The 18045-nt window shown below is 35.7% G+C and overlaps 1 protein-coding gene and 1 long non-coding RNA gene across 2 annotated transcripts; one reads left to right on the top strand and one right to left on the bottom strand.

Annotated features, from left to right (window-relative positions):
• The first annotated feature begins 588 nt into the window (after window positions 1-588).
• LOC146956177 (uncharacterized) lies at window positions 589-12398 on the top strand. Its single transcript, XM_085727269.1, has 10 exons — window positions 589-770; window positions 883-994; window positions 1087-1281; window position 1641; window positions 4638-4656; window positions 5514-5517; window positions 7840-8237; window positions 8361-9289; window positions 9424-10626; window positions 10738-12398. Exons 1-10 carry the CDS (start codon window positions 589-591, stop codon window positions 12396-12398), a joined length of 4704 nt encoding a protein of 1567 aa, XP_085583395.1.
• A 1810-nt stretch (window positions 12399-14208) lies between these two features.
• On the bottom strand, window positions 14209-16785 carry LOC146956176 (uncharacterized). The gene is made up of 3 exons (XR_015019502.1): window positions 16511-16785; window positions 16144-16210; window positions 14209-14438 (listed from the first exon to the last, which is right to left on the bottom strand). It is a non-coding gene; the product is annotated as an uncharacterized LOC146956176 (long non-coding RNA).
• Window positions 16786-18045: the final 1260 nt, after the last annotated feature.

Raw genomic sequence — 18045 nt, 5'->3', positions numbered from 1 at the left:
ACTATATGGCTAGATATATTTGTTCAGACTATATTATCTGTCCAGCTATTTTGGTTCAGCTATGTTCTGTTTTTTTGGCTATTACTTGCATGCCTGTACTATTTGTGGCTATTTAATGCCCCTGTTTTTTCTGTAAGTTCCTTGGGCTGCTGTTCTTCCCTTCTGCTTTGTAGCCGTAGATTTTTATTTAGATTAGGAAGCTATTTATTTTGTATGTTTGTGTGAGTCATTGTACTTTATCTGCTTTAGAGTAGTTTAGTATTCGTGGTGTTTCAGGGGCATTGTTATGTAAGATTATATTTTATATATTTTATTTAAGATAATTTTATTGTTTTATTTATGGGTCTTTTGTACTCCAATGCCACATATATAATATATAATATATATTTATATATTTGTGTATATTTTATTTGATTTTATTAGATTCAAAAAAATATAGTTTCCCTCCCACTGGATTATTGTATCTCCTTATCTAAGTGTCTATTTATAGATGCTCCAATGTGTTTTTGTATACATCATCAATCTCATTAACAATTCTGCATGTATTTTGTACTAGAGATATAATAATAATAATAATAATAATAATAGATGTCGAAGATTTCTCAAATTGATGGGTTGCAGGAATTTCTGGGTGGCAAACCTATCAAGAGTTTTCATGAATTTACAACGTCAAAGGATGACGGAGTGGTCATTGTTATTTGTTGCTACCTCGGTGTGGAGGAAGGTATTGACATGTGGATTGATCATTGTTCAAATAAGCCTGAACCAAGGTAGAATCATACTATTGTATGCTCTATATACATGCAATTTTGCTTTGTGTAACTGTGGAATAAGACCAGCATTTAGGTTTCATCAGTTTTTTATTATCATGTTATTGACTAGGTTTAGGCTGCGTGTCAATGCTGGAGACTATGAGAATGAGGCTTTGTTCCTTATGACTGATGATATGGTTAGGAAAGTTGCGCCTCTCACTTGCAAATTGTTGCTTGACACGGTTTGTGCTAAAAAAATTATTTGTTTTATTGTATTTGTTATGTTTTTTATCCCACTGACTTTACTTTGCATTTTTTTTTAATTCGATTTTAGAAACAAGGTTCTTCTATTTATCCACTCGAGATTGACTCCATGTTCGGTGATCCACTCATATTTGAGGTTGAAAGCAAATTCACTGATTACAACAATGGATATTTGTCCTATGATGTTCTAAGGGTTTTCACTCATTCTTCTTTGTTGGATGTGTTCCTTAATCTTGCAGACTATCTCCCTTCCTATCATGTGAAGGTATACTCCTATTTTTATTTGTTTTTAAGCAATTTCTCATTGATTTAGTTTGTATCTGACATATGTTTGTTGTTCAGGAATATTTACATGGTCATCTTCTTGGTGAATCTCCGTCAAGTCCTGATTCTGTTGTTGGAGCTTACCTTCCTGAGTATGGGGAGACTATCAATGCCAAAACGGATGATTTGGTTAATTGCAAATGCAATGATAAGGCCTCTGGTCTGAAGAGAAAGTGGATTGAAAGAGATTCTGATATTTTTGAGGAGGAGTTGTTCACCATGGATAATGTAGCAAGGACCAGGCGTGGGTAGTTTTCCTATCTGTTTGTTGGGTTTGAATGAATAAATTGGGAGGCAAAGTGTTGGGTTGTTTATTTCCGTAATTTGTTGTTTGGTTAATGTCTATTGTTGTAAGGGTTGTGCTGTGTTGTTCTTTCTAATATTGGTTAGTCTATTTTATCCCTGTAATGGTTTAGTTTGTTTTGTTCGGTGGGATTCGATATGTGGATTTTCTTTGCTTACAAGTAAAGCTTTGAATTTCACAAGTTTAATGCAAACGATTTGTTTATTAGATGCTCAACCCTTCTCATGTTCCTGTGTCTTCTCATCAATGTATCAATATAGTCCCCTTTTATATTTGCCTTATGGATAAGTGCCCTTCTTCATTATAATAAATTATTTTGATGACTTATTTTTCATTCAAATTATTACTTATCAAATTCATGTGTTGTATCAATTAATTAACCATGAAACATGTCGTTGGTGATTTATATTTTTGTCACCCCTTGCGTGGTTCTCAATAATTTAAATTTTCACCTTACATCCCATGGTTCTTGGTCCATAATTCTAAATAATCTCTTCCTTCATATAATTTAATTATGGTTATTTTACATAACGACGTAATTTATATTTTCATCTACTCAGAATAAATTTTATATCTCGGTTCAATGTTTTAATTGTTTTCAATCTATTATTGTAAAAAATGTTGAGATTTACTATCATCGCGTGGAATATTAAGAAGACCAGTTGATGATTTTTTATCAGAGTTGCTATTTATTTTTTTGAACGAAAGTTAATTAGTCCGTTAAATTTATTCTTCTAAGTTGATACCAGAGTGAATCGAACCTTATACGTTGATTACGAGCACGCTCTCATGTTTCGACATTGAATGTTGATAAGACATATAACTAAATAATATTGAATGGTAGCCTTTTTTTGCCATCAACATTGTTTTATATTTTAACTCATGAATGTTTTATATTTATATATTTTATCTACCCTGTGATGCCAAAACAATCAATCAACTGCATTAATTGTGGTTATATTTTGTTTTTATTTTGCACTTGCTAATTTTACACACTCATTGCAGGAAATTTGATTTCCATATCGAGGCACTTCAAATCAATCTTTAAACTCTTTCATTGTTTCCTCTCTCATTGATACAGTAATCGTAATAAATGCACTTTGGTTCCATGCCTTTTGTACATGTATTGCTTATTATTTTATTTTATTCTCATTGTATTGTATCTAACTAATTTTTCAAATCCGACTTCTGATCCACGTATTGTTCTTTTTTTCCTATATATATACTAGACCCCTCCTTTCTTAGAAGAAACAAGCAGTGGAAGAGTCTCACCCTATACAGTCTAACTATTATAAAATGATATTTAATGTTTTCTTCCATCTTTCTCCAACATAGTTTCTTATATCTTCTTTCATGTTTACACTTAACCCTGTTTAATAATATAAGTACATTCTTCGTAGTCTGTGATTAAACTCTTGATAACAGAACTAGACTCTTGCACCAGATCAAAATGTTGATACCGTTTAGCAGTTTGCATGCTTTGAAAACTGGTAGGATGGATTGGAGGGTGAAGGTTCGGGTCATAAGAATGTGGAACGTTGAGAGCGAGCTGTTGCCCGGAAGGGTCAACTCCATTGAGCTCATTCTTCTTGACATAGATGTGAGTTAAACTTACATCGTTAAAATTCAAAACATTGTGTTATTAGTGGATTTTTTGTGTGAAGAAACTGTTTTTATGTGTGTTTTTGTTTTTATGTATGTCTGTACACGCCTTTGTTTATTTGTTTGCACATGTGAACTGCTTTATATCCATATGTTCGTATGCACTGTTTCGTGATTTTGGTGAGAATGATTGTATGTGTGTGTCTTTATGTGGTAGAAAGTTATGAATTTCCATTTTATCTTTTATTTTATATTTTTTTCTCCCTTTTTTTTAGGGCAATAAGATCCATGCCACTATTCCAAGTCAATGTGTTGGTCATTTTACTCATGTCTTTCGTGAGCTTTCCGTGTATATTCTCACTATCTTTCATGTCTCTGAGAGCATGAGTTGTTCTAAAGCTACCGGAAATCGCCACAAGATAACATTGCATCCAAGGACCTTTGTTGTGTTGGATGATAGCTTTCTTATCCAACGATTTGGTCTCTCCTGCATTAAGACTGATGCAATCTTAAGGCCTCGCTTGGATCACTTCCTCTTAGTTGGTTCGTTATTATCTCTATAGGTTCTATTTTATTGTGGTCATGCTTGGCCATGCGTGTTTATTAACTTGCTCTATTATCATTCATTTTTTGTAGATTTTATTGGTCTTCTGACTGCTTTACATTATGAGTATGTTCTTGATGATGTTGAGGGGTTGATTGTCGTTGGAAAGCTTGAGTTGACTGATGACAGGTTTTGAATTAGGTGGCTTTTATTTTGTATGCTTCATTTTCATTTTTCTTTGCTGGATTTTTTATTTGAATATCCCTATCGTGTTCAGAGGAAAGGTTTGCTGTGATCTTAAGGGTCCTATCCTTAACCACTTTAAAGAGTTGTTGAAGGCTTCTTATGTGGGTTTGCCACTGGTTGTAGTTCAGTTTGCGCAGATTGTGAAGAGTGAAGGTATGTCATTAGGTTATTTCGTTGATTCAGTTTGTATTGGATCAAAGCAGTTACTTCTTTTTTGTTTTGTATATTTTTCAAGTGTGTTGCATGCCTTTTTATTAACAAGGTGTTGCCTGCATGATTTCTCTAGGATCTTTTGTCTTGGAGGGCTACCAGTCTATCACAAGGATAATGCTTAACCCTCCTGTTGCTGAGTGTGTTGAATTTAAAAATAGGTTTGTCCATTATTTGGACTCCTTTACCTCTAATGTATTTAGATTTATTGTGTATTTGTTCTCATTTCGTGCCATTCATTGTTTGTATGGTGAGTAGGTTGGTTCTCTGTGGTGGTCGTATTCCCATCAACAATGGGAAGGGTCCACCAAATAGCCCTGCTGCAAGTCCTTCAGAGTTCATTCGTTTTCATCATGCAAGATCTGTTCTTGAGCTTATCAAATCCCCTGAGACAGGCATTGCTGTTGTATGTGCCAAAATTGTTGGCTGCTTTCAGGTTGACCAATGGTGGTATCCAATGTGTGACTGTGGAAAAGCCATGGTTGTGAAGGAAGGTCTCTACCAGTGCGTCGATTGTAACCGTACTACCTTTACTGTCAGGTCCAAGTGAGTTGATGTCCCTGTTTTATTTGGATATGTAAATGTATTTGTTTCTTTTGTTGCACGAGATTAATGGTGCGTTTGATTTATCACACATAGATGCATGCTAAGGGTTGTGGTCGATGATGGCGAGGCCACTGCAACGTTTGAGCTCTCTGATCATATGTTGCAGGATATACCCTCTCTTAACTATAGTGAGCTGGTAAGTGGTTAACATGGTTTATTTTTCTGAGGTTGTAATATCCTCTTCGTGGGTGACTTCAAATTATAAAATGTTCTTTTCAGGGGGTAGCTTGCGCTTTGAGTGGAAAGGGTTTGGAAAAATTAAAAGAGAAGGAGGTGTTGTTTGTTGTTAGGAAATTGCAGAACTATATTCATCTGGCTGGACATGCATTTGAGGTGATCAATCTTACAAACGATGAGGGTATAGTCAACACTTACAAGTTGTTGGGAAAAAACTACACCCCTGCCAAGGTGAATGATTGTTCAATTCCATGATCATTGTTTTATTTAATTTAGCTGTTGGTTGAATTATAGTAACCTTGATTGACTTTGTTTTATGTTTTTCAGTGCACTTTCAAGCCTTCTTTTGCCTATATGTCACCCATTATTCCATTTCCTGGCATGGGCTCGAATGATTATGGTGGCTCAAGCTCTGGAAAGTCTGCATTGGTGGAAACATCCAGCAGTGCTGCTTCCCTGGATGTCTCGGATGAATCTGGCGCAGGGACGTCATCGTCTGGCCATGGGAGGGATCTGCTTCCGACCTTCCATGCTGTGGATCCTTTGAAGGATGGTGTGGATTTGAATCTTTGATTGATGTCTTGATGGAGGTCATGCTTTGCTTCAAATGCATGGGTGTTGTCTTTTGCAAATGTATTTCATTGTTATGTTTCGTCTGCTACCTTGCCATATAAGGCTTTCTTTTGTTTACCTTTGGCCCACTTTTTGTTTAGAGTATGACCTTTGATATGTCTGGTGTAACCTGGCCAATGGGATATTATGTGTTTTATGGACTTTGTTAGCTTTCATGTAATATATTTCAAACCTTTGTTTGTTTGTGATGACTCAAAACCATGTGTTCTATTATCTTTGGACCGTTTATTATATTTTCTTAGTTGATTTTTTGTTTCATCGGTTCAGTTTTTTTAATTGATACCGTTTTTATGTTTGAAAAAAATAGGCAAAATTACATAATTAGTCCCTTAACTTAATTTTAGGTAACACTTTTTTTTAACGATTTAGTCCTATGTGTTATAAAATAACAACATAGTTATCCTTTTTTATGAAAAAAATAATCAAAGACTCCCAAAACAATTCATCAAACTCAATAGACAAACGCAAATCTTCATTATACAAGCCTAGAAAGTCAAATTTCATTGAACAAATCTCATAAAAAATGGTAAAATATTGTCATTTTATAACATAAAGGACTAAACTGTTACAAAAACAAAAAGATATAGGACGAAAGTATTATCTAAAATTAATTTAAGGGACTAATTGTGTAATTTTGCCAAAAAAAATACATTGGTTGTCTATTTTTATTTAACTACCGGATGAAATAATAAGGTTCGAGGTCTGATGTTCACCCAATGATACATACTTATTCATCGACGATTATTTGCACGACTCTCCAATTTTTTATTTTTTATTTTTATGTAAGATTTCAATGTTAATAACACTGATGACTCCTTTAAAAAAACGCTGATGATTAATTTTTTTTTTTTAACATTGCCGTTATTTTATTATTTCATTATATCCATCCATTATTCCGTTAATCTATTACCATTGTTTAAGGTTCGGTGGGAGATTATTTGGTTCTTTACTATAGAGTTTTTGAATAAACTATACCCCCAATTTTTGTCCGAAAAGTTGTCAGATTTTTGGATGAGAGGATCTTCTCTGCCGATTCTCCTTCTTAGCTGCAGTTCTGAGGAATTGAGCCTGCTCCTCATGTTCTAGCCCTTATTTTTTGTCAGGGCTATTGGCTCAGCTACCTCTTATTGACCTGCAATTTACTCCTACCCTTTAGCTCCTATTTTTAAAGGTATAAAAGTTAAACTCACCTGTGGTGTGTGGTGTGTGTGAATCATCTATTTGCATTGCTTTACCTGTGAGGATGAACCCCCAGGCCCCTTTGCTCCTGATTTCTGATTCGAAGCAGAGACGGCTCCATAGGATGGAGATACTGAGGACGAGAAGAATGAGACTCTCATTAACGGAAGGCATGCTTCCTGTTGTTCATTCCTGTAAGCCCCTTTGTCCATCGTTTTTTTTTCTCAGTCCCCTTGAGATTATTATTTGGTTGCCCAGAGACATATTTTACACATTAATTTGATTAGTTATGTGATCCGATCAAAAAATCATCCTCATGCTCTGCTTATTAGTCATCTAAATATTATTGCTTGGTTAATTATTTGTTTTATTTGTTTTATATGTTGCTCATTGCACCCATGGTTGTTTGTTAGTTTTTTTTTTTGATCTATTGATTCTATCTGATGTTGGGTTGGTCATAAATTAATTGAATTACTTGCTGGAGTTGTTTGTTTGATTGTTTGTGCAAAGTTTGATGTTTTTAGCTTTTTTTTTTTACCTTGGTTTGGTGATAAATCCATGGTATGAGGCTACCCTAATTTTTTTATCAGCGTTTGTGATGGGTTACTTGGGTTGTATTAGGTGATCATTGTTGTGTGGTTTGGTTGGTGTTGGTATTTTGTTAGTCTGAGTTGTTGCACATATGATCTGCATTGTTTTATTGTTATTAGCGGCTGCCTCAATTTCTGAGATTGGTGAATCCAGCAACGGCTCTTTACATCAGAGTAACTCTGTTCCATCCGCGTTGTTTGATAGGAATGAAGATCAAGGTTAGTTCATGTTGTGGTGTGTGTTTGTCTTATGCACTATCCGTTAAACTTTGTATTTTTTTAAAGATCAAAGATTTATGGAATTATAGATTTATAGATTTACATATCACTGCGGATGTTCTCAATGTATTGTTATGTAATAATGCAGCTTATATGGATGTTGGTGACATGAATACTCTATGTCAAAAGTGTGGTGCCATGGTTTGGTACGGCGAGCGTGCTCAAAAGCAATCTGCCTCGATTTCTCCTGATATATCAATGTGTTGTATGAAAGGAAATGTCACATTGCCTTATATGATTCAGCCCCCTCCTTTGTTGAGAGATCTTTTTAGAGGTGTTCACCCAAGGAGTAGCCATTTCATTTCCAATATTCGGTCATATAATAATATGTTCTCCTTTACATCCATGGGTGGTAAAGTTGAGAATAGACTTAACAATGGAGCAGGTCCCCCTCAATTTGTAATATCCGGCCAAAATTACCATCGTATTGGCAGTTTGGTTCCGACGGAAGGGCAAAGACCTAAGTTTTGTCAACTTTATATATACGATACAGAGAATGAGTTGGCCAATCGTCTATCCCATTTCAGGTTTTATTCTTCGTGTTTGTGTAGTCTACATCTTCGTACTTTCTTAATATATAAGTATTTATCATATGTGTTTGTGTATGTGTTTTTTCTTAATCATCTGCATTAAATTATTTCTTATTTCAGTGGTCGTTCTGTTGAAAGCAGCGTTGATCCAGGACTGGTCCAAGATCTCTTGCGTATGATGGATGAACACAACATTTTGGTTAAAAGCTTCAGAATGGTTCGTGATTTTCGTTTATTAAATGAAAATGTTCCTGTTCGGTTGAGACTGTTTCGTAATAGAGCCTGTGATTCACGTACTTACAATGTGCCTGACGTCGTTGAGGTGGCTGCCTTGATTGTCGGAGACTTTGAAAGCTCCGAAGATGGAAGGGACATTGTTGTCAAGGAGAAGGACGGTCATTTGCAGCGCATTCATGAAACACATTGCAAATATATTCCTCTGCAGTATCCATTATTATTTCCATTTGGTGAGGATCAGTACCAAGAACATATTGACCGCAACGAGCTTACTTCGATTGGAACTGTCAAGAAACGAATTCGCATAAGTGTTCGCGAGTTTGTTGCTTTTCGAATACAAGAGAGGGAAGCTGAAGAATCTGTTTTGTTGTTGGGGAAAAGGCTATTTCAGCAGTTTGTGGTTGACATGTATTCTATGATTGAGTCGCAGCGACTTTCTTGGGTTCGTCAGAATCAGAGTAAGATACGGTCTGGATTTTTGCTGGGGGTTGAGGAGGCGGTTAGCCGTGGAGACAACGATGCTTCCTCTATTGGTTCTAGGATTGTATTGCCTGCTTCTTTCACTGGTGGTAGGAGATACATGTTTAATAATTGTCAAGATGCTATGGCTATTTGTAAGAGATATGGATATCCCGACTTATTTTTGACTGTGACCTGCAATCCTAAGTGGCCTGAGATCCAGAGGCATCTATCTAAATCTGGCAACTATGCTGCATACAGACCAGATATATGTTGTAGAGTCTTCCAACTTAAATTGGAAGAGATGATGTCTGATTTTAAAAAGGGACAGTTTTTTGGAAGAGTTATTGCAAGTAAGCTATTGTGTCTTCATTTCTCAAATTTCTCAGTTTAGTTCTTAATCGTATTATTTGTTATGATTAAATGTTTTCCTTTATATAAATCCATTGCTGATGATGATTTAATTTAATTTTAATTTTTTTGATAGGCGTATACACTATTGAATTTCAAAAACGCGGTCTTCCTCACGCGCATATTTTGCTTTGGCTTGATAAGAAGGATAAACTAGATTCAGTCGCCTCTATTGATTCAGTGATATGCGCTGAATTACCTGATGATAAACTCTACCCTAAGTTGTATGCGGCTGTCACCAGATTCATGGTTCATGGACCATGTGGGTTTGCTAGGCAAAACTCACCTTGCATGAAGGATCGTCGTTGTTCAAAGTTTTTTCCAAAAAAGTTTACCCCAAGGACTTCTTTTGATGAGAATGGATATCCTATTTACCGGCGCCGCGATCTTGGTGTTGTTGTTATGAAGAACGATATTGAGCTAGACAATCGTAGCGTTGTCCCTTACAATCCTACGTTAATCATGAAATATCAAGCTCATGTTAACATAGAATTCTGTAATAGGTCTAACTGCATAAAATATTTGTTCAAGTACATTACTAAAGGTGTTGACCGTGTTACAGCTGCCATGGAGGTTGGAGATGAGGAGATTGTTGATGAAATTCAGCAATTTTACGATTGTAGGTATCTATCGCCTTGTGAGTCCATATGGCGTATTTTTGCATTTGACATCCATAGTAGATGGCCTCCTGTTCAGAGGTTATCCTTTCACCTTTATGGTAGACAGAGGGTTGTCTTTCAGGATGATGCGAATCTTGAGAATGTACTGGATGTTAATCGAGAGAAAAACACTATGTTTCTTGCTTGGATGGAGGCAAACAAGGAGTATCCTTGTGGTCGTTCTCTTACTTACACGCAGTTTCCAAGCATGTTTGTTTTCAATGATCGTAACCGCACGTGGCATCCACGCCAGAGGGGAGTGTCTGTTGGGCGGTTAACTTTCATTCCACCGAGTAACCGTGAAATTTACTACCTAAGGTTGCTTTTAAATGTTCAAGTTGGTTGCACAAGCTTTGAGGATATTCGCACTGTCAGTGGTCATGTTCATGGGACTTATCGGGAGGCGTGTGCTGCTTTGGGTTTGCTCAAGGATGATCGTCAATTCATAGATGCAATCAACGAGGTCGCAGTTCTTTCTTCTGGACATTCTGTCCGGAAAATATTTGCTAATTTATTGATTTGTTCTTCTTTGAGTGATCCTCTTAGAGTATGGCAACTTACATGGGAATCTTTGGCTGATGGTATTCTCTATGAAAGGCGCCGAGCTTTGGGTTTGCCAGGTTAGTTCCACCTTTATATTGTGATATTTTTTCCTTATACTTCTTTCATATGCGTTAAGGTATTTGATTAATTAATTTTTGCTGATTACTCTTTCATGTTATATTTCATAGATTTGGTAATTTCGGATGAGGATTTGATGCAATTGTGTTTAGTTGATATAGACAGTTACCTTAGGCTTAATGGAAAGACTTTGGAAGATTTTGATTGCATGCCAAAGATTACAAGTCCGGCAGTTGAGGCATTTAACAATGTTTTGTTGGCTAATGAAATGTCATACGATTCTGAGGAGATGCTGCTCAAACATCATGAATATTTCACTAATTTAAATCAAGGACAGTTGCATGCGTACAACCATATTCTTGATGCAGTCTGTAACAATTCAGGTGGCATGTTTTTTGTTGATGGATACGGAGGTACGGGTAAAACTTACCTTTGGAATGCTCTATCTTTCCGATTGAGGTCTGAAGGTCGAGTTGTAATCAATGTTGCATCAAGTGGAATTGCATCTTTGCTTTTGCCGGGTGGGAGGACAGCTCATTCCCAATTTGCCATTCCATTGGTTTTGGTCGAAGACTCTTGCTGTTTGATTGAAAAGGAGGGTAAGAAGGCGCAATTGTTGACTATGGCCAGTTTGATTATATGGGACGAGGCACCAATGATTAACAGGTTGGCTTTCGAGGCATTTGATCGAACTTTGCGTGATATTATGAATAATGTCGTCGACGTAGCTTTGGATATTCCCTTCGGTGGAAAGGTGATTGTTTTTGGTGGAGATTTCCGACAGATACTTCCTGTCATTCCTAAGGGAGGGCGTGCAGATATCGTCCATGCAACCATCAATTCTTCTCCTCTTTGGTCCGTTTGTAAAGTTCTGAAGCTTACGGAGAACATGAGATTAAAATCTGGTCTGGACAGTCATGAAAATGATAGGCTGGCTGAGTTTGCAAAGTGGATTTTGGATATTGGTGATGGCAAGGTAGGTGATGTTGACGATGGCGAGGCTACCATTGAAATTCCACCTGACATTATTGTTCAAAATTCTGGTAATCCTATTGGTGATATTGTCTCATCTACCTATCCTGATTTGTTGTCTAATTTGGAGAATAATTGTTTTTTCAATGATCGTGCAATCTTGGCTCCCACACTTGAATTAGTCGAGAAAGTTAACGACTATGTTATGACCTTAATACCAGGGGAAGAAGTGGAGTATTTGAGTTGCGATTCTGTGTGTAAGTGTGATGAGGATCTGGGCATCGACCATCGTTGGATCACACCCGAGTTTTTGAATGATATCAAATGCTCTGGGATGCCTAACCATAAACTAACTCTTAAGGTTGGAGTTCCAATCATGTTGATGCGCAACATCGACCAATCAGCTGGTCTTTGCAATGGCACAAGGCTTACTGTTGTTTGTTTAAGTAAAAATGTTATCTGTGCGCGCATTATTGGTGGTGCTCATGGTGGTGAAAAGGTTTTCATCCCTCGGATGAATCTTATACCTTCTGGTGCAAATGTTTCCATCACGTTTGAGCGGCGTCAGTTTCCGTTGGTTTTGTCCTTTGCCATGACTATAAATAAAAGTCAGGGGCAGACGTTGTCACATGTTGGACTCTATCTGCCGAGGCCTGTCTTTACTCATGGGCAGCTTTATGTTGCTGTTTCTCGGGTTAGGACCAGGGCTGGTTTGAAGATGTTGATAACGGACGAGAACGGTGATCCCTCCACCTCTACAACCAATGTTGTATACCAAGAGGTTTTCCAAAAGATCTGATATTCCGTATGTTTTTCGCGCAGGTATTTAATTTGTCTGATATTGCTTGCGATTCATTTTATATCTTTCTGTATGGCATGGATTGAACTTTTTGCGAGATATGCATGTTGTTTTTTATTTGTTGATTTGTTGATTATCTTTTTTTTGGTCTGCAGCATCGTGGAGAGGAAAACGCTACCGGATTCAAGTAATTTTGGAATGAAGAAAGATCTTGATTGAAGCTGATGCTGTCTTATGTTGCTTGTGGGAAGGGTTTTACCCAGGTCTTAATGTTCATGGATGTAGGCATGCTTTGGTAGAAGTAATAGTTACTTTGTGTATGTCGCAGTTTGGTGATTGTTGTTGGTTATCCATAGCTATATTTTTCAACTTTCCAATAAGGTCTCCGTTTATAGGGTTACTTCGTTTAGCGTTGGCCATGTGTTGGATCTGTTAGATTGTGAACTCTGGTCTATCTGCGAGTTGGAGTTGTCCTGGTGATGTGTTTATGTCTGGAATCCATTGTGATATAAATGTTGTGTTCGATGGGAAGTACCATGGGGAATTTTAATCTGTTCAAGACTTAGGTTGTGCAACGCGTTATTCGTCCATTGTGTTACTTAATCTGCTGTAATGTTAAACTATGAACTTTCAGTTTGTTGGTTATTTGAACAATGAATGTTAGAATGTTATTCAGAACTCTTTATATTATTACATTTTGCTAAGCTGTGACTATGAAATATAATCTCTTGCATTTGTTATGGCTAATTATTTTTGATGGGATCTGATAAGAGTAACCACTGGCTGAATAGCAATTGATCAGATATAGATTTTTATTTTGAGAGATGATCAGCAAGAGATTGTACTGCATGGTGTCATTTATTTAACTTAAAAATCTTATTTCTTCGTTGTTCGAAGTATACGCAGAATCGTAATATTTATTCTAATGTTCATTTTGCAGGTGTGATATTTTTGCTTTGTTCTAGATGATTATTTTAGGTGTTCGTTTTTTTAATTCCTCAAAATTAATTTTACTCAGTCTACACTAAGATTTCTATCCATTTAGATATAATTTTAATTTTAGTTTTATTTTATAGGATTTGTTTGATGCTATCCCGAGGTGCACATTGGTTTCTTTTTTTTTTTTTTTTTACTGAAAAAAATATTATAGTTTTGTACCTTTTTCCTCTTTCGTTCATACAAGTATATACCTAAGGTTACAAGGTTGGTCCTGTTGTATTTTTCACGCGACCGAAATAAGTGAGTAGATTTCTTTAGTTGTTTGAATCCATCCACACAATATAGTATTGCAATAGATTGGTGCGAGAGTGTGGTTATCTCTGTTTTCTTAATCTTATAAAGGCTTTTTTGTGGAATTTGAAAACAGGAGCTGCGACCCAAAAAATATTGTTCTAAGGGTTGAGTTATCCAACACAAAAAAATGGCTAAATATCTCAGTTTTGTTTGGTTTGATTTGTCTTGTGGTTTGCTTGGTACTGAATTAAATGTTATTGTCCCTGTAATTTTAAGTTATTGCTATCCCTACATGATATTGTTATCATAAAACGGTTATTTATCATTATATTAATTCTTAAACTATGAATTATCTCACATATTTTACAATTGGTGGGTTTGGCAAGGACAAATTAAATTTTAATTGTAGGCAACCTTAACTTTTTGCCTTCATTGCTGTGTATTTTAACCATGTTGTAAAATCAGAGTTTGTGTAGAAATCACCAAATGAACTAGATAGAAACCCGTGTTTGGGAACAGGAAAAACTGCAAGCAGTATCATAGGCATTCATGCAATAAAAAAAGGAATTCTGTATAGATTTGTCTAATATATAAATCTCCCTAAGGTAAACGAGCAACATCATTACAATTACTAATCATTTGTATACATTTACTGCGCGGAATGACTTAAATCTACAGTGATAATGTGTAATTGGACACAGCAAGAAAGCATGTAAACAAATTCTTATCACACGCTTTGGCAACTCCTTCATCCCGCAATATCTCAAACTGTTTGGATTGAGCTAGGCAAGCATGTCAACATGTCACCTGCAGATTTGTGTAGATTAAGAAATTAACATCAATCATAAGATATAATCTTCATATTTTTACTTACACTAATATGCATGTGTCTATTATTTTTGGACAGTAACTTCATATTATTTACATTTAGACTTCACCATCATGCTTGAAACATACTTAAGACACTTGCTACTTTTAGTCCTAACCAATTTGCCTTCTATTTTCGTTTTAAAATGCTTGGGTACCAATAATATCAGAAAAAGCTGTGAAGGTGTCAGTGCAGTGCATTTCTGCAGTGCTGGTGTGCAGGTGTTTTTTCAGCAATTAAACTATCTTACACGCCAAGCTACTTATTTCTTTATTTTTGTTTTCTCTTCCTCCCTCTTTCTCTCTCTCACGCTCCTCTCCTCTGTATTTAACCAAATGCCTTCCCATTTCATTCACTCATCTCCATCATTGACAGCTATACATTGACAGCTACATCTATTTCTATACTGAACTACAATCTCTGCTCAAAATAATCCACCACATAAACAAACAAAAACAGCAGATACCAATCCAAGTGATATCTATATTTATAAACCTTATGTTAGCCTGAATGTCAGGTACTCTTGAATTAACAACAACATTACCAAATCCAATGGAGTGTGGAGACGAGCAATACCCAGTAGGAGGTTTTACAACAGTTCACATAGCAAATCAGGTAAAGATCGTTCCTGTCTCTATACCTAATGATATATTAGTTTTTCTTAGCCAGTGAAGATGGGGTAGTGTATGAATGACATGTAACTAACTTTGTATTTTGCTGTGTTGAGTTTTCCAGTCTTATGGCGAAGTTGATCCAGATTTTGTGAAATCTCATGGGAATGGTCTAGGCAACAAATGGAAGTTCAAACGAACAGATGGAAATTACAAGATGGTTGACTTTGAAGGACATGCTCCATATCCACTTCTAACTTTGGGTTGGCCTGAACTAAGAGAATTTTATGAAATGAAGCTTGAGAACGAAACCATGCATATTGGATATTATGGGGAAGGCGTGTTTGAGTTGTTAGCGACAGAATACAAGGACAATTCCGAAGAATATCCAACTTTCCATAGCAGATGTAACAACAAAAGAACAACCATATGTTTTGATTTGAAGCTAAGAGGCATATCTGCTCAAAAAAGCAAATTGGTTAAGTTTCCTTCAACTATTTCATTATTCTGTCATTTAAATTATGATCTGATTTGTCAATGCTTATGTTAATGACCTCACTAAGGACTATGGGTGCCATTACTTTTGTAGAAGCTGAGTGGTAGACTAGAAGATTATGTTAGAGGGCATGGAATGGGACAGGTGACACTGTGCAGTGACAAATTTTATTTTACGTTGTTCGACGTTTATTGCAAGGAAAGCCCAAGTAATTCAATAAAGATAGGTCTTCGTTGGAAAGAATTTTGCGAATGCAACAACTTCAAAGAGGGTGACATGCTAAGGTTTCGATACGTCTACGTTGGTCGACGATCTGTGTTTCGGGTGTTTAAACTTTAAATAAGTGACAAAGCTTGGGATAAGCGTTTAGCTGTTCCCATTATAGATAAACCTATGAAGGGTTAGATCCTAATCCATGTGTACAAAAACTAAGTCTTTCATACTGTTTATTGAATTGAGTTTGTTATTATTATTATTAGTATTGTTAATATTATTATTACATGAAATGAAAATATGGTAAGAGAAGAAAGAACTTACATAAGATCGATGTACAAGGGGCAGAAATCTTTTTCTCTCATCGTGCCTTACTCCATGAATGGGTTCCCTAAATTTGGACATACAGAAGAAAATGATCACTTTTGATGTTAAGACCTAAACCACTCAAGATGAGACTTGAAACAAACCAACAATCTGATGTATCAACAAAAATGTTGTTCTTCTTTCGGATAATAATAAGGAGAGGAAGTACATGTTCAAAACAGAAACGGCTAATTTTTTAAATAAAAATAACTTCATCCAAAGCTAAATAAATAGAACTAATTGATAAATTATCCAATGAATTTCAATTTCCGAATTACAGAAGATTAGGACTTTGAATAGAATATGTAGAACAGAGGAAACTTACATATTAAATTAAACATGATAAGGAAAGCAGGAAGAATGTGTTTCTCCATTGTTGAGACTAGGCCGGAATTAGCTAGGAAAATCTGTCATAATAAAACACCCATTGTTTTAGTTAGGTCTTTTCATGATTCTGGTTGTATGTTAAGGTAGAGGATGCTGAAAAGATGAAATAATTGAGGTTCTTAAGGCCGTAGGAGGATGAGCTCGACGGTTCATGTGGTGCAAAGGACGGCAGCGGCGGTCATGGGAGAGGGAGAGTGAAGAACATGATTTCAGTCTTTTTGTCTGGATGAATGAAATGAAGATGGAGATGAGATTAGCCAATGGGTTATTGGGCTTAGCCCAATTATGGATAGTGTGGGGGCCGATGTATATATAAAACGGATGTGCAAATAATAATAAGTCTGAAACTTTATTTGATTTTATTTTATTTCATTTATGCAATGGTTAAATAACAAGCGATCGTCACACAAATCAATGTGATAACGAAGTTACTACATGACCGGTTGATCAATGATGACAAATCTCTTTTTCTCAAAAAGATTCATGTTTCATTGGATTTTTCGTTCATTTGTGGTTATTGACGTACGATCAGTTGTTTTGTTGTTTTTGTTCCGAACGTGCCAGAGCAACGTCGTTACGTTTATTCAATCAGGGATATACATTTATTGTGCAGACAAGGAAAATACTTGATATTATTTTTAAATACATCTAATATTTTTTGCAATTTTTTTATCCTTATTCATTTTATATCCAATACTATTCGGTAAACTTTTTGAAAATCAAATTCAATAACCCGTGCATTGCACGGGCTTAATACTAGTATACAACATACTAATAATATCTTTCACTAAGAATAAAACATACTAATAAAATCATGTACAATAGGACATAGATTGTTAGTTTATAATCATTTGTGGTTGGCGCGGTCCCTTCTCTATCCACCAATACGAGAAATTTGTAAACCTCTACCGAAAGCTTGGTTGAAAAGCATTCTTGTTTGAAACTCAGAAACAAATAGGAACAATGCCAATAAAGCTACAGGTGCGAAGAGATGCAAACCCGTTATTACTTCATATCCACGTGCAAATGCTCGAACCGAGGCCCGAAATATGGTCTCTTTTGGCAAACATGAAAATAAACAACAGAAAATACACTGTATTTTAATGCAGAGGAAAACATTGATACAGACAATTACGAGACCAAAACGACCGTTGATACCTCTTTAATAAATAGAAAATTTCCCCTTTTCAATTTTTTAAAAAGTATTTTGGTTAAACAAAATTAATCTTTTCAAATTTTATCAATTACAAGAATTTTAACAATTTTTTAAATTCATTTTTCTATTAAATAACTTTAACATTAGGTAATGACCCTTAACAAGTGCCCTTCCGGACACTTGTTAGCTTGACCCTAAAACATTTACTAATATTTTATTTATTTATTTATTTAATTTCCAAACATGGATATGTTGTCACGTAACACAATTTTGTTTTCACTCAAGAACAGGTCAATGGTAGAAGTCAATAACTTTGT

Source organism: Medicago sativa, chromosome 1 (genome assembly GCF_051527215.1).
Source record: "Medicago sativa cultivar Bolivia chromosome 1, Bolivia_mono, whole genome shotgun sequence".
Taxonomy (NCBI): domain Eukaryota; kingdom Viridiplantae; phylum Streptophyta; class Magnoliopsida; order Fabales; family Fabaceae; genus Medicago; species Medicago sativa.
Note: the sequence above shows the minus strand (reverse complement) of the source record. Positions and strands in the feature narration are given on the sequence as shown.

Bases quoted from the DNA above. Each gene is read 5' to 3' on its own strand.
- LOC146956177 (XM_085727269.1), top strand. From the start codon at position 589: ATGTCGAAGATTTCTCAAATTGATGGGTTGCAGGAATTTCTGGGTGGC. The intron at 8,238-8,360 runs GTTTTATTCTTC...TTCTTATTTCAG, and splicing joins AATCGTCTATCCCATTTCAG to TGGTCGTTCTGTTGAAAGCA. The intron at 10,627-10,737 runs GTTAGTTCCACC...TATATTTCATAG, and splicing joins CCGAGCTTTGGGTTTGCCAG to ATTTGGTAATTTCGGATGAG.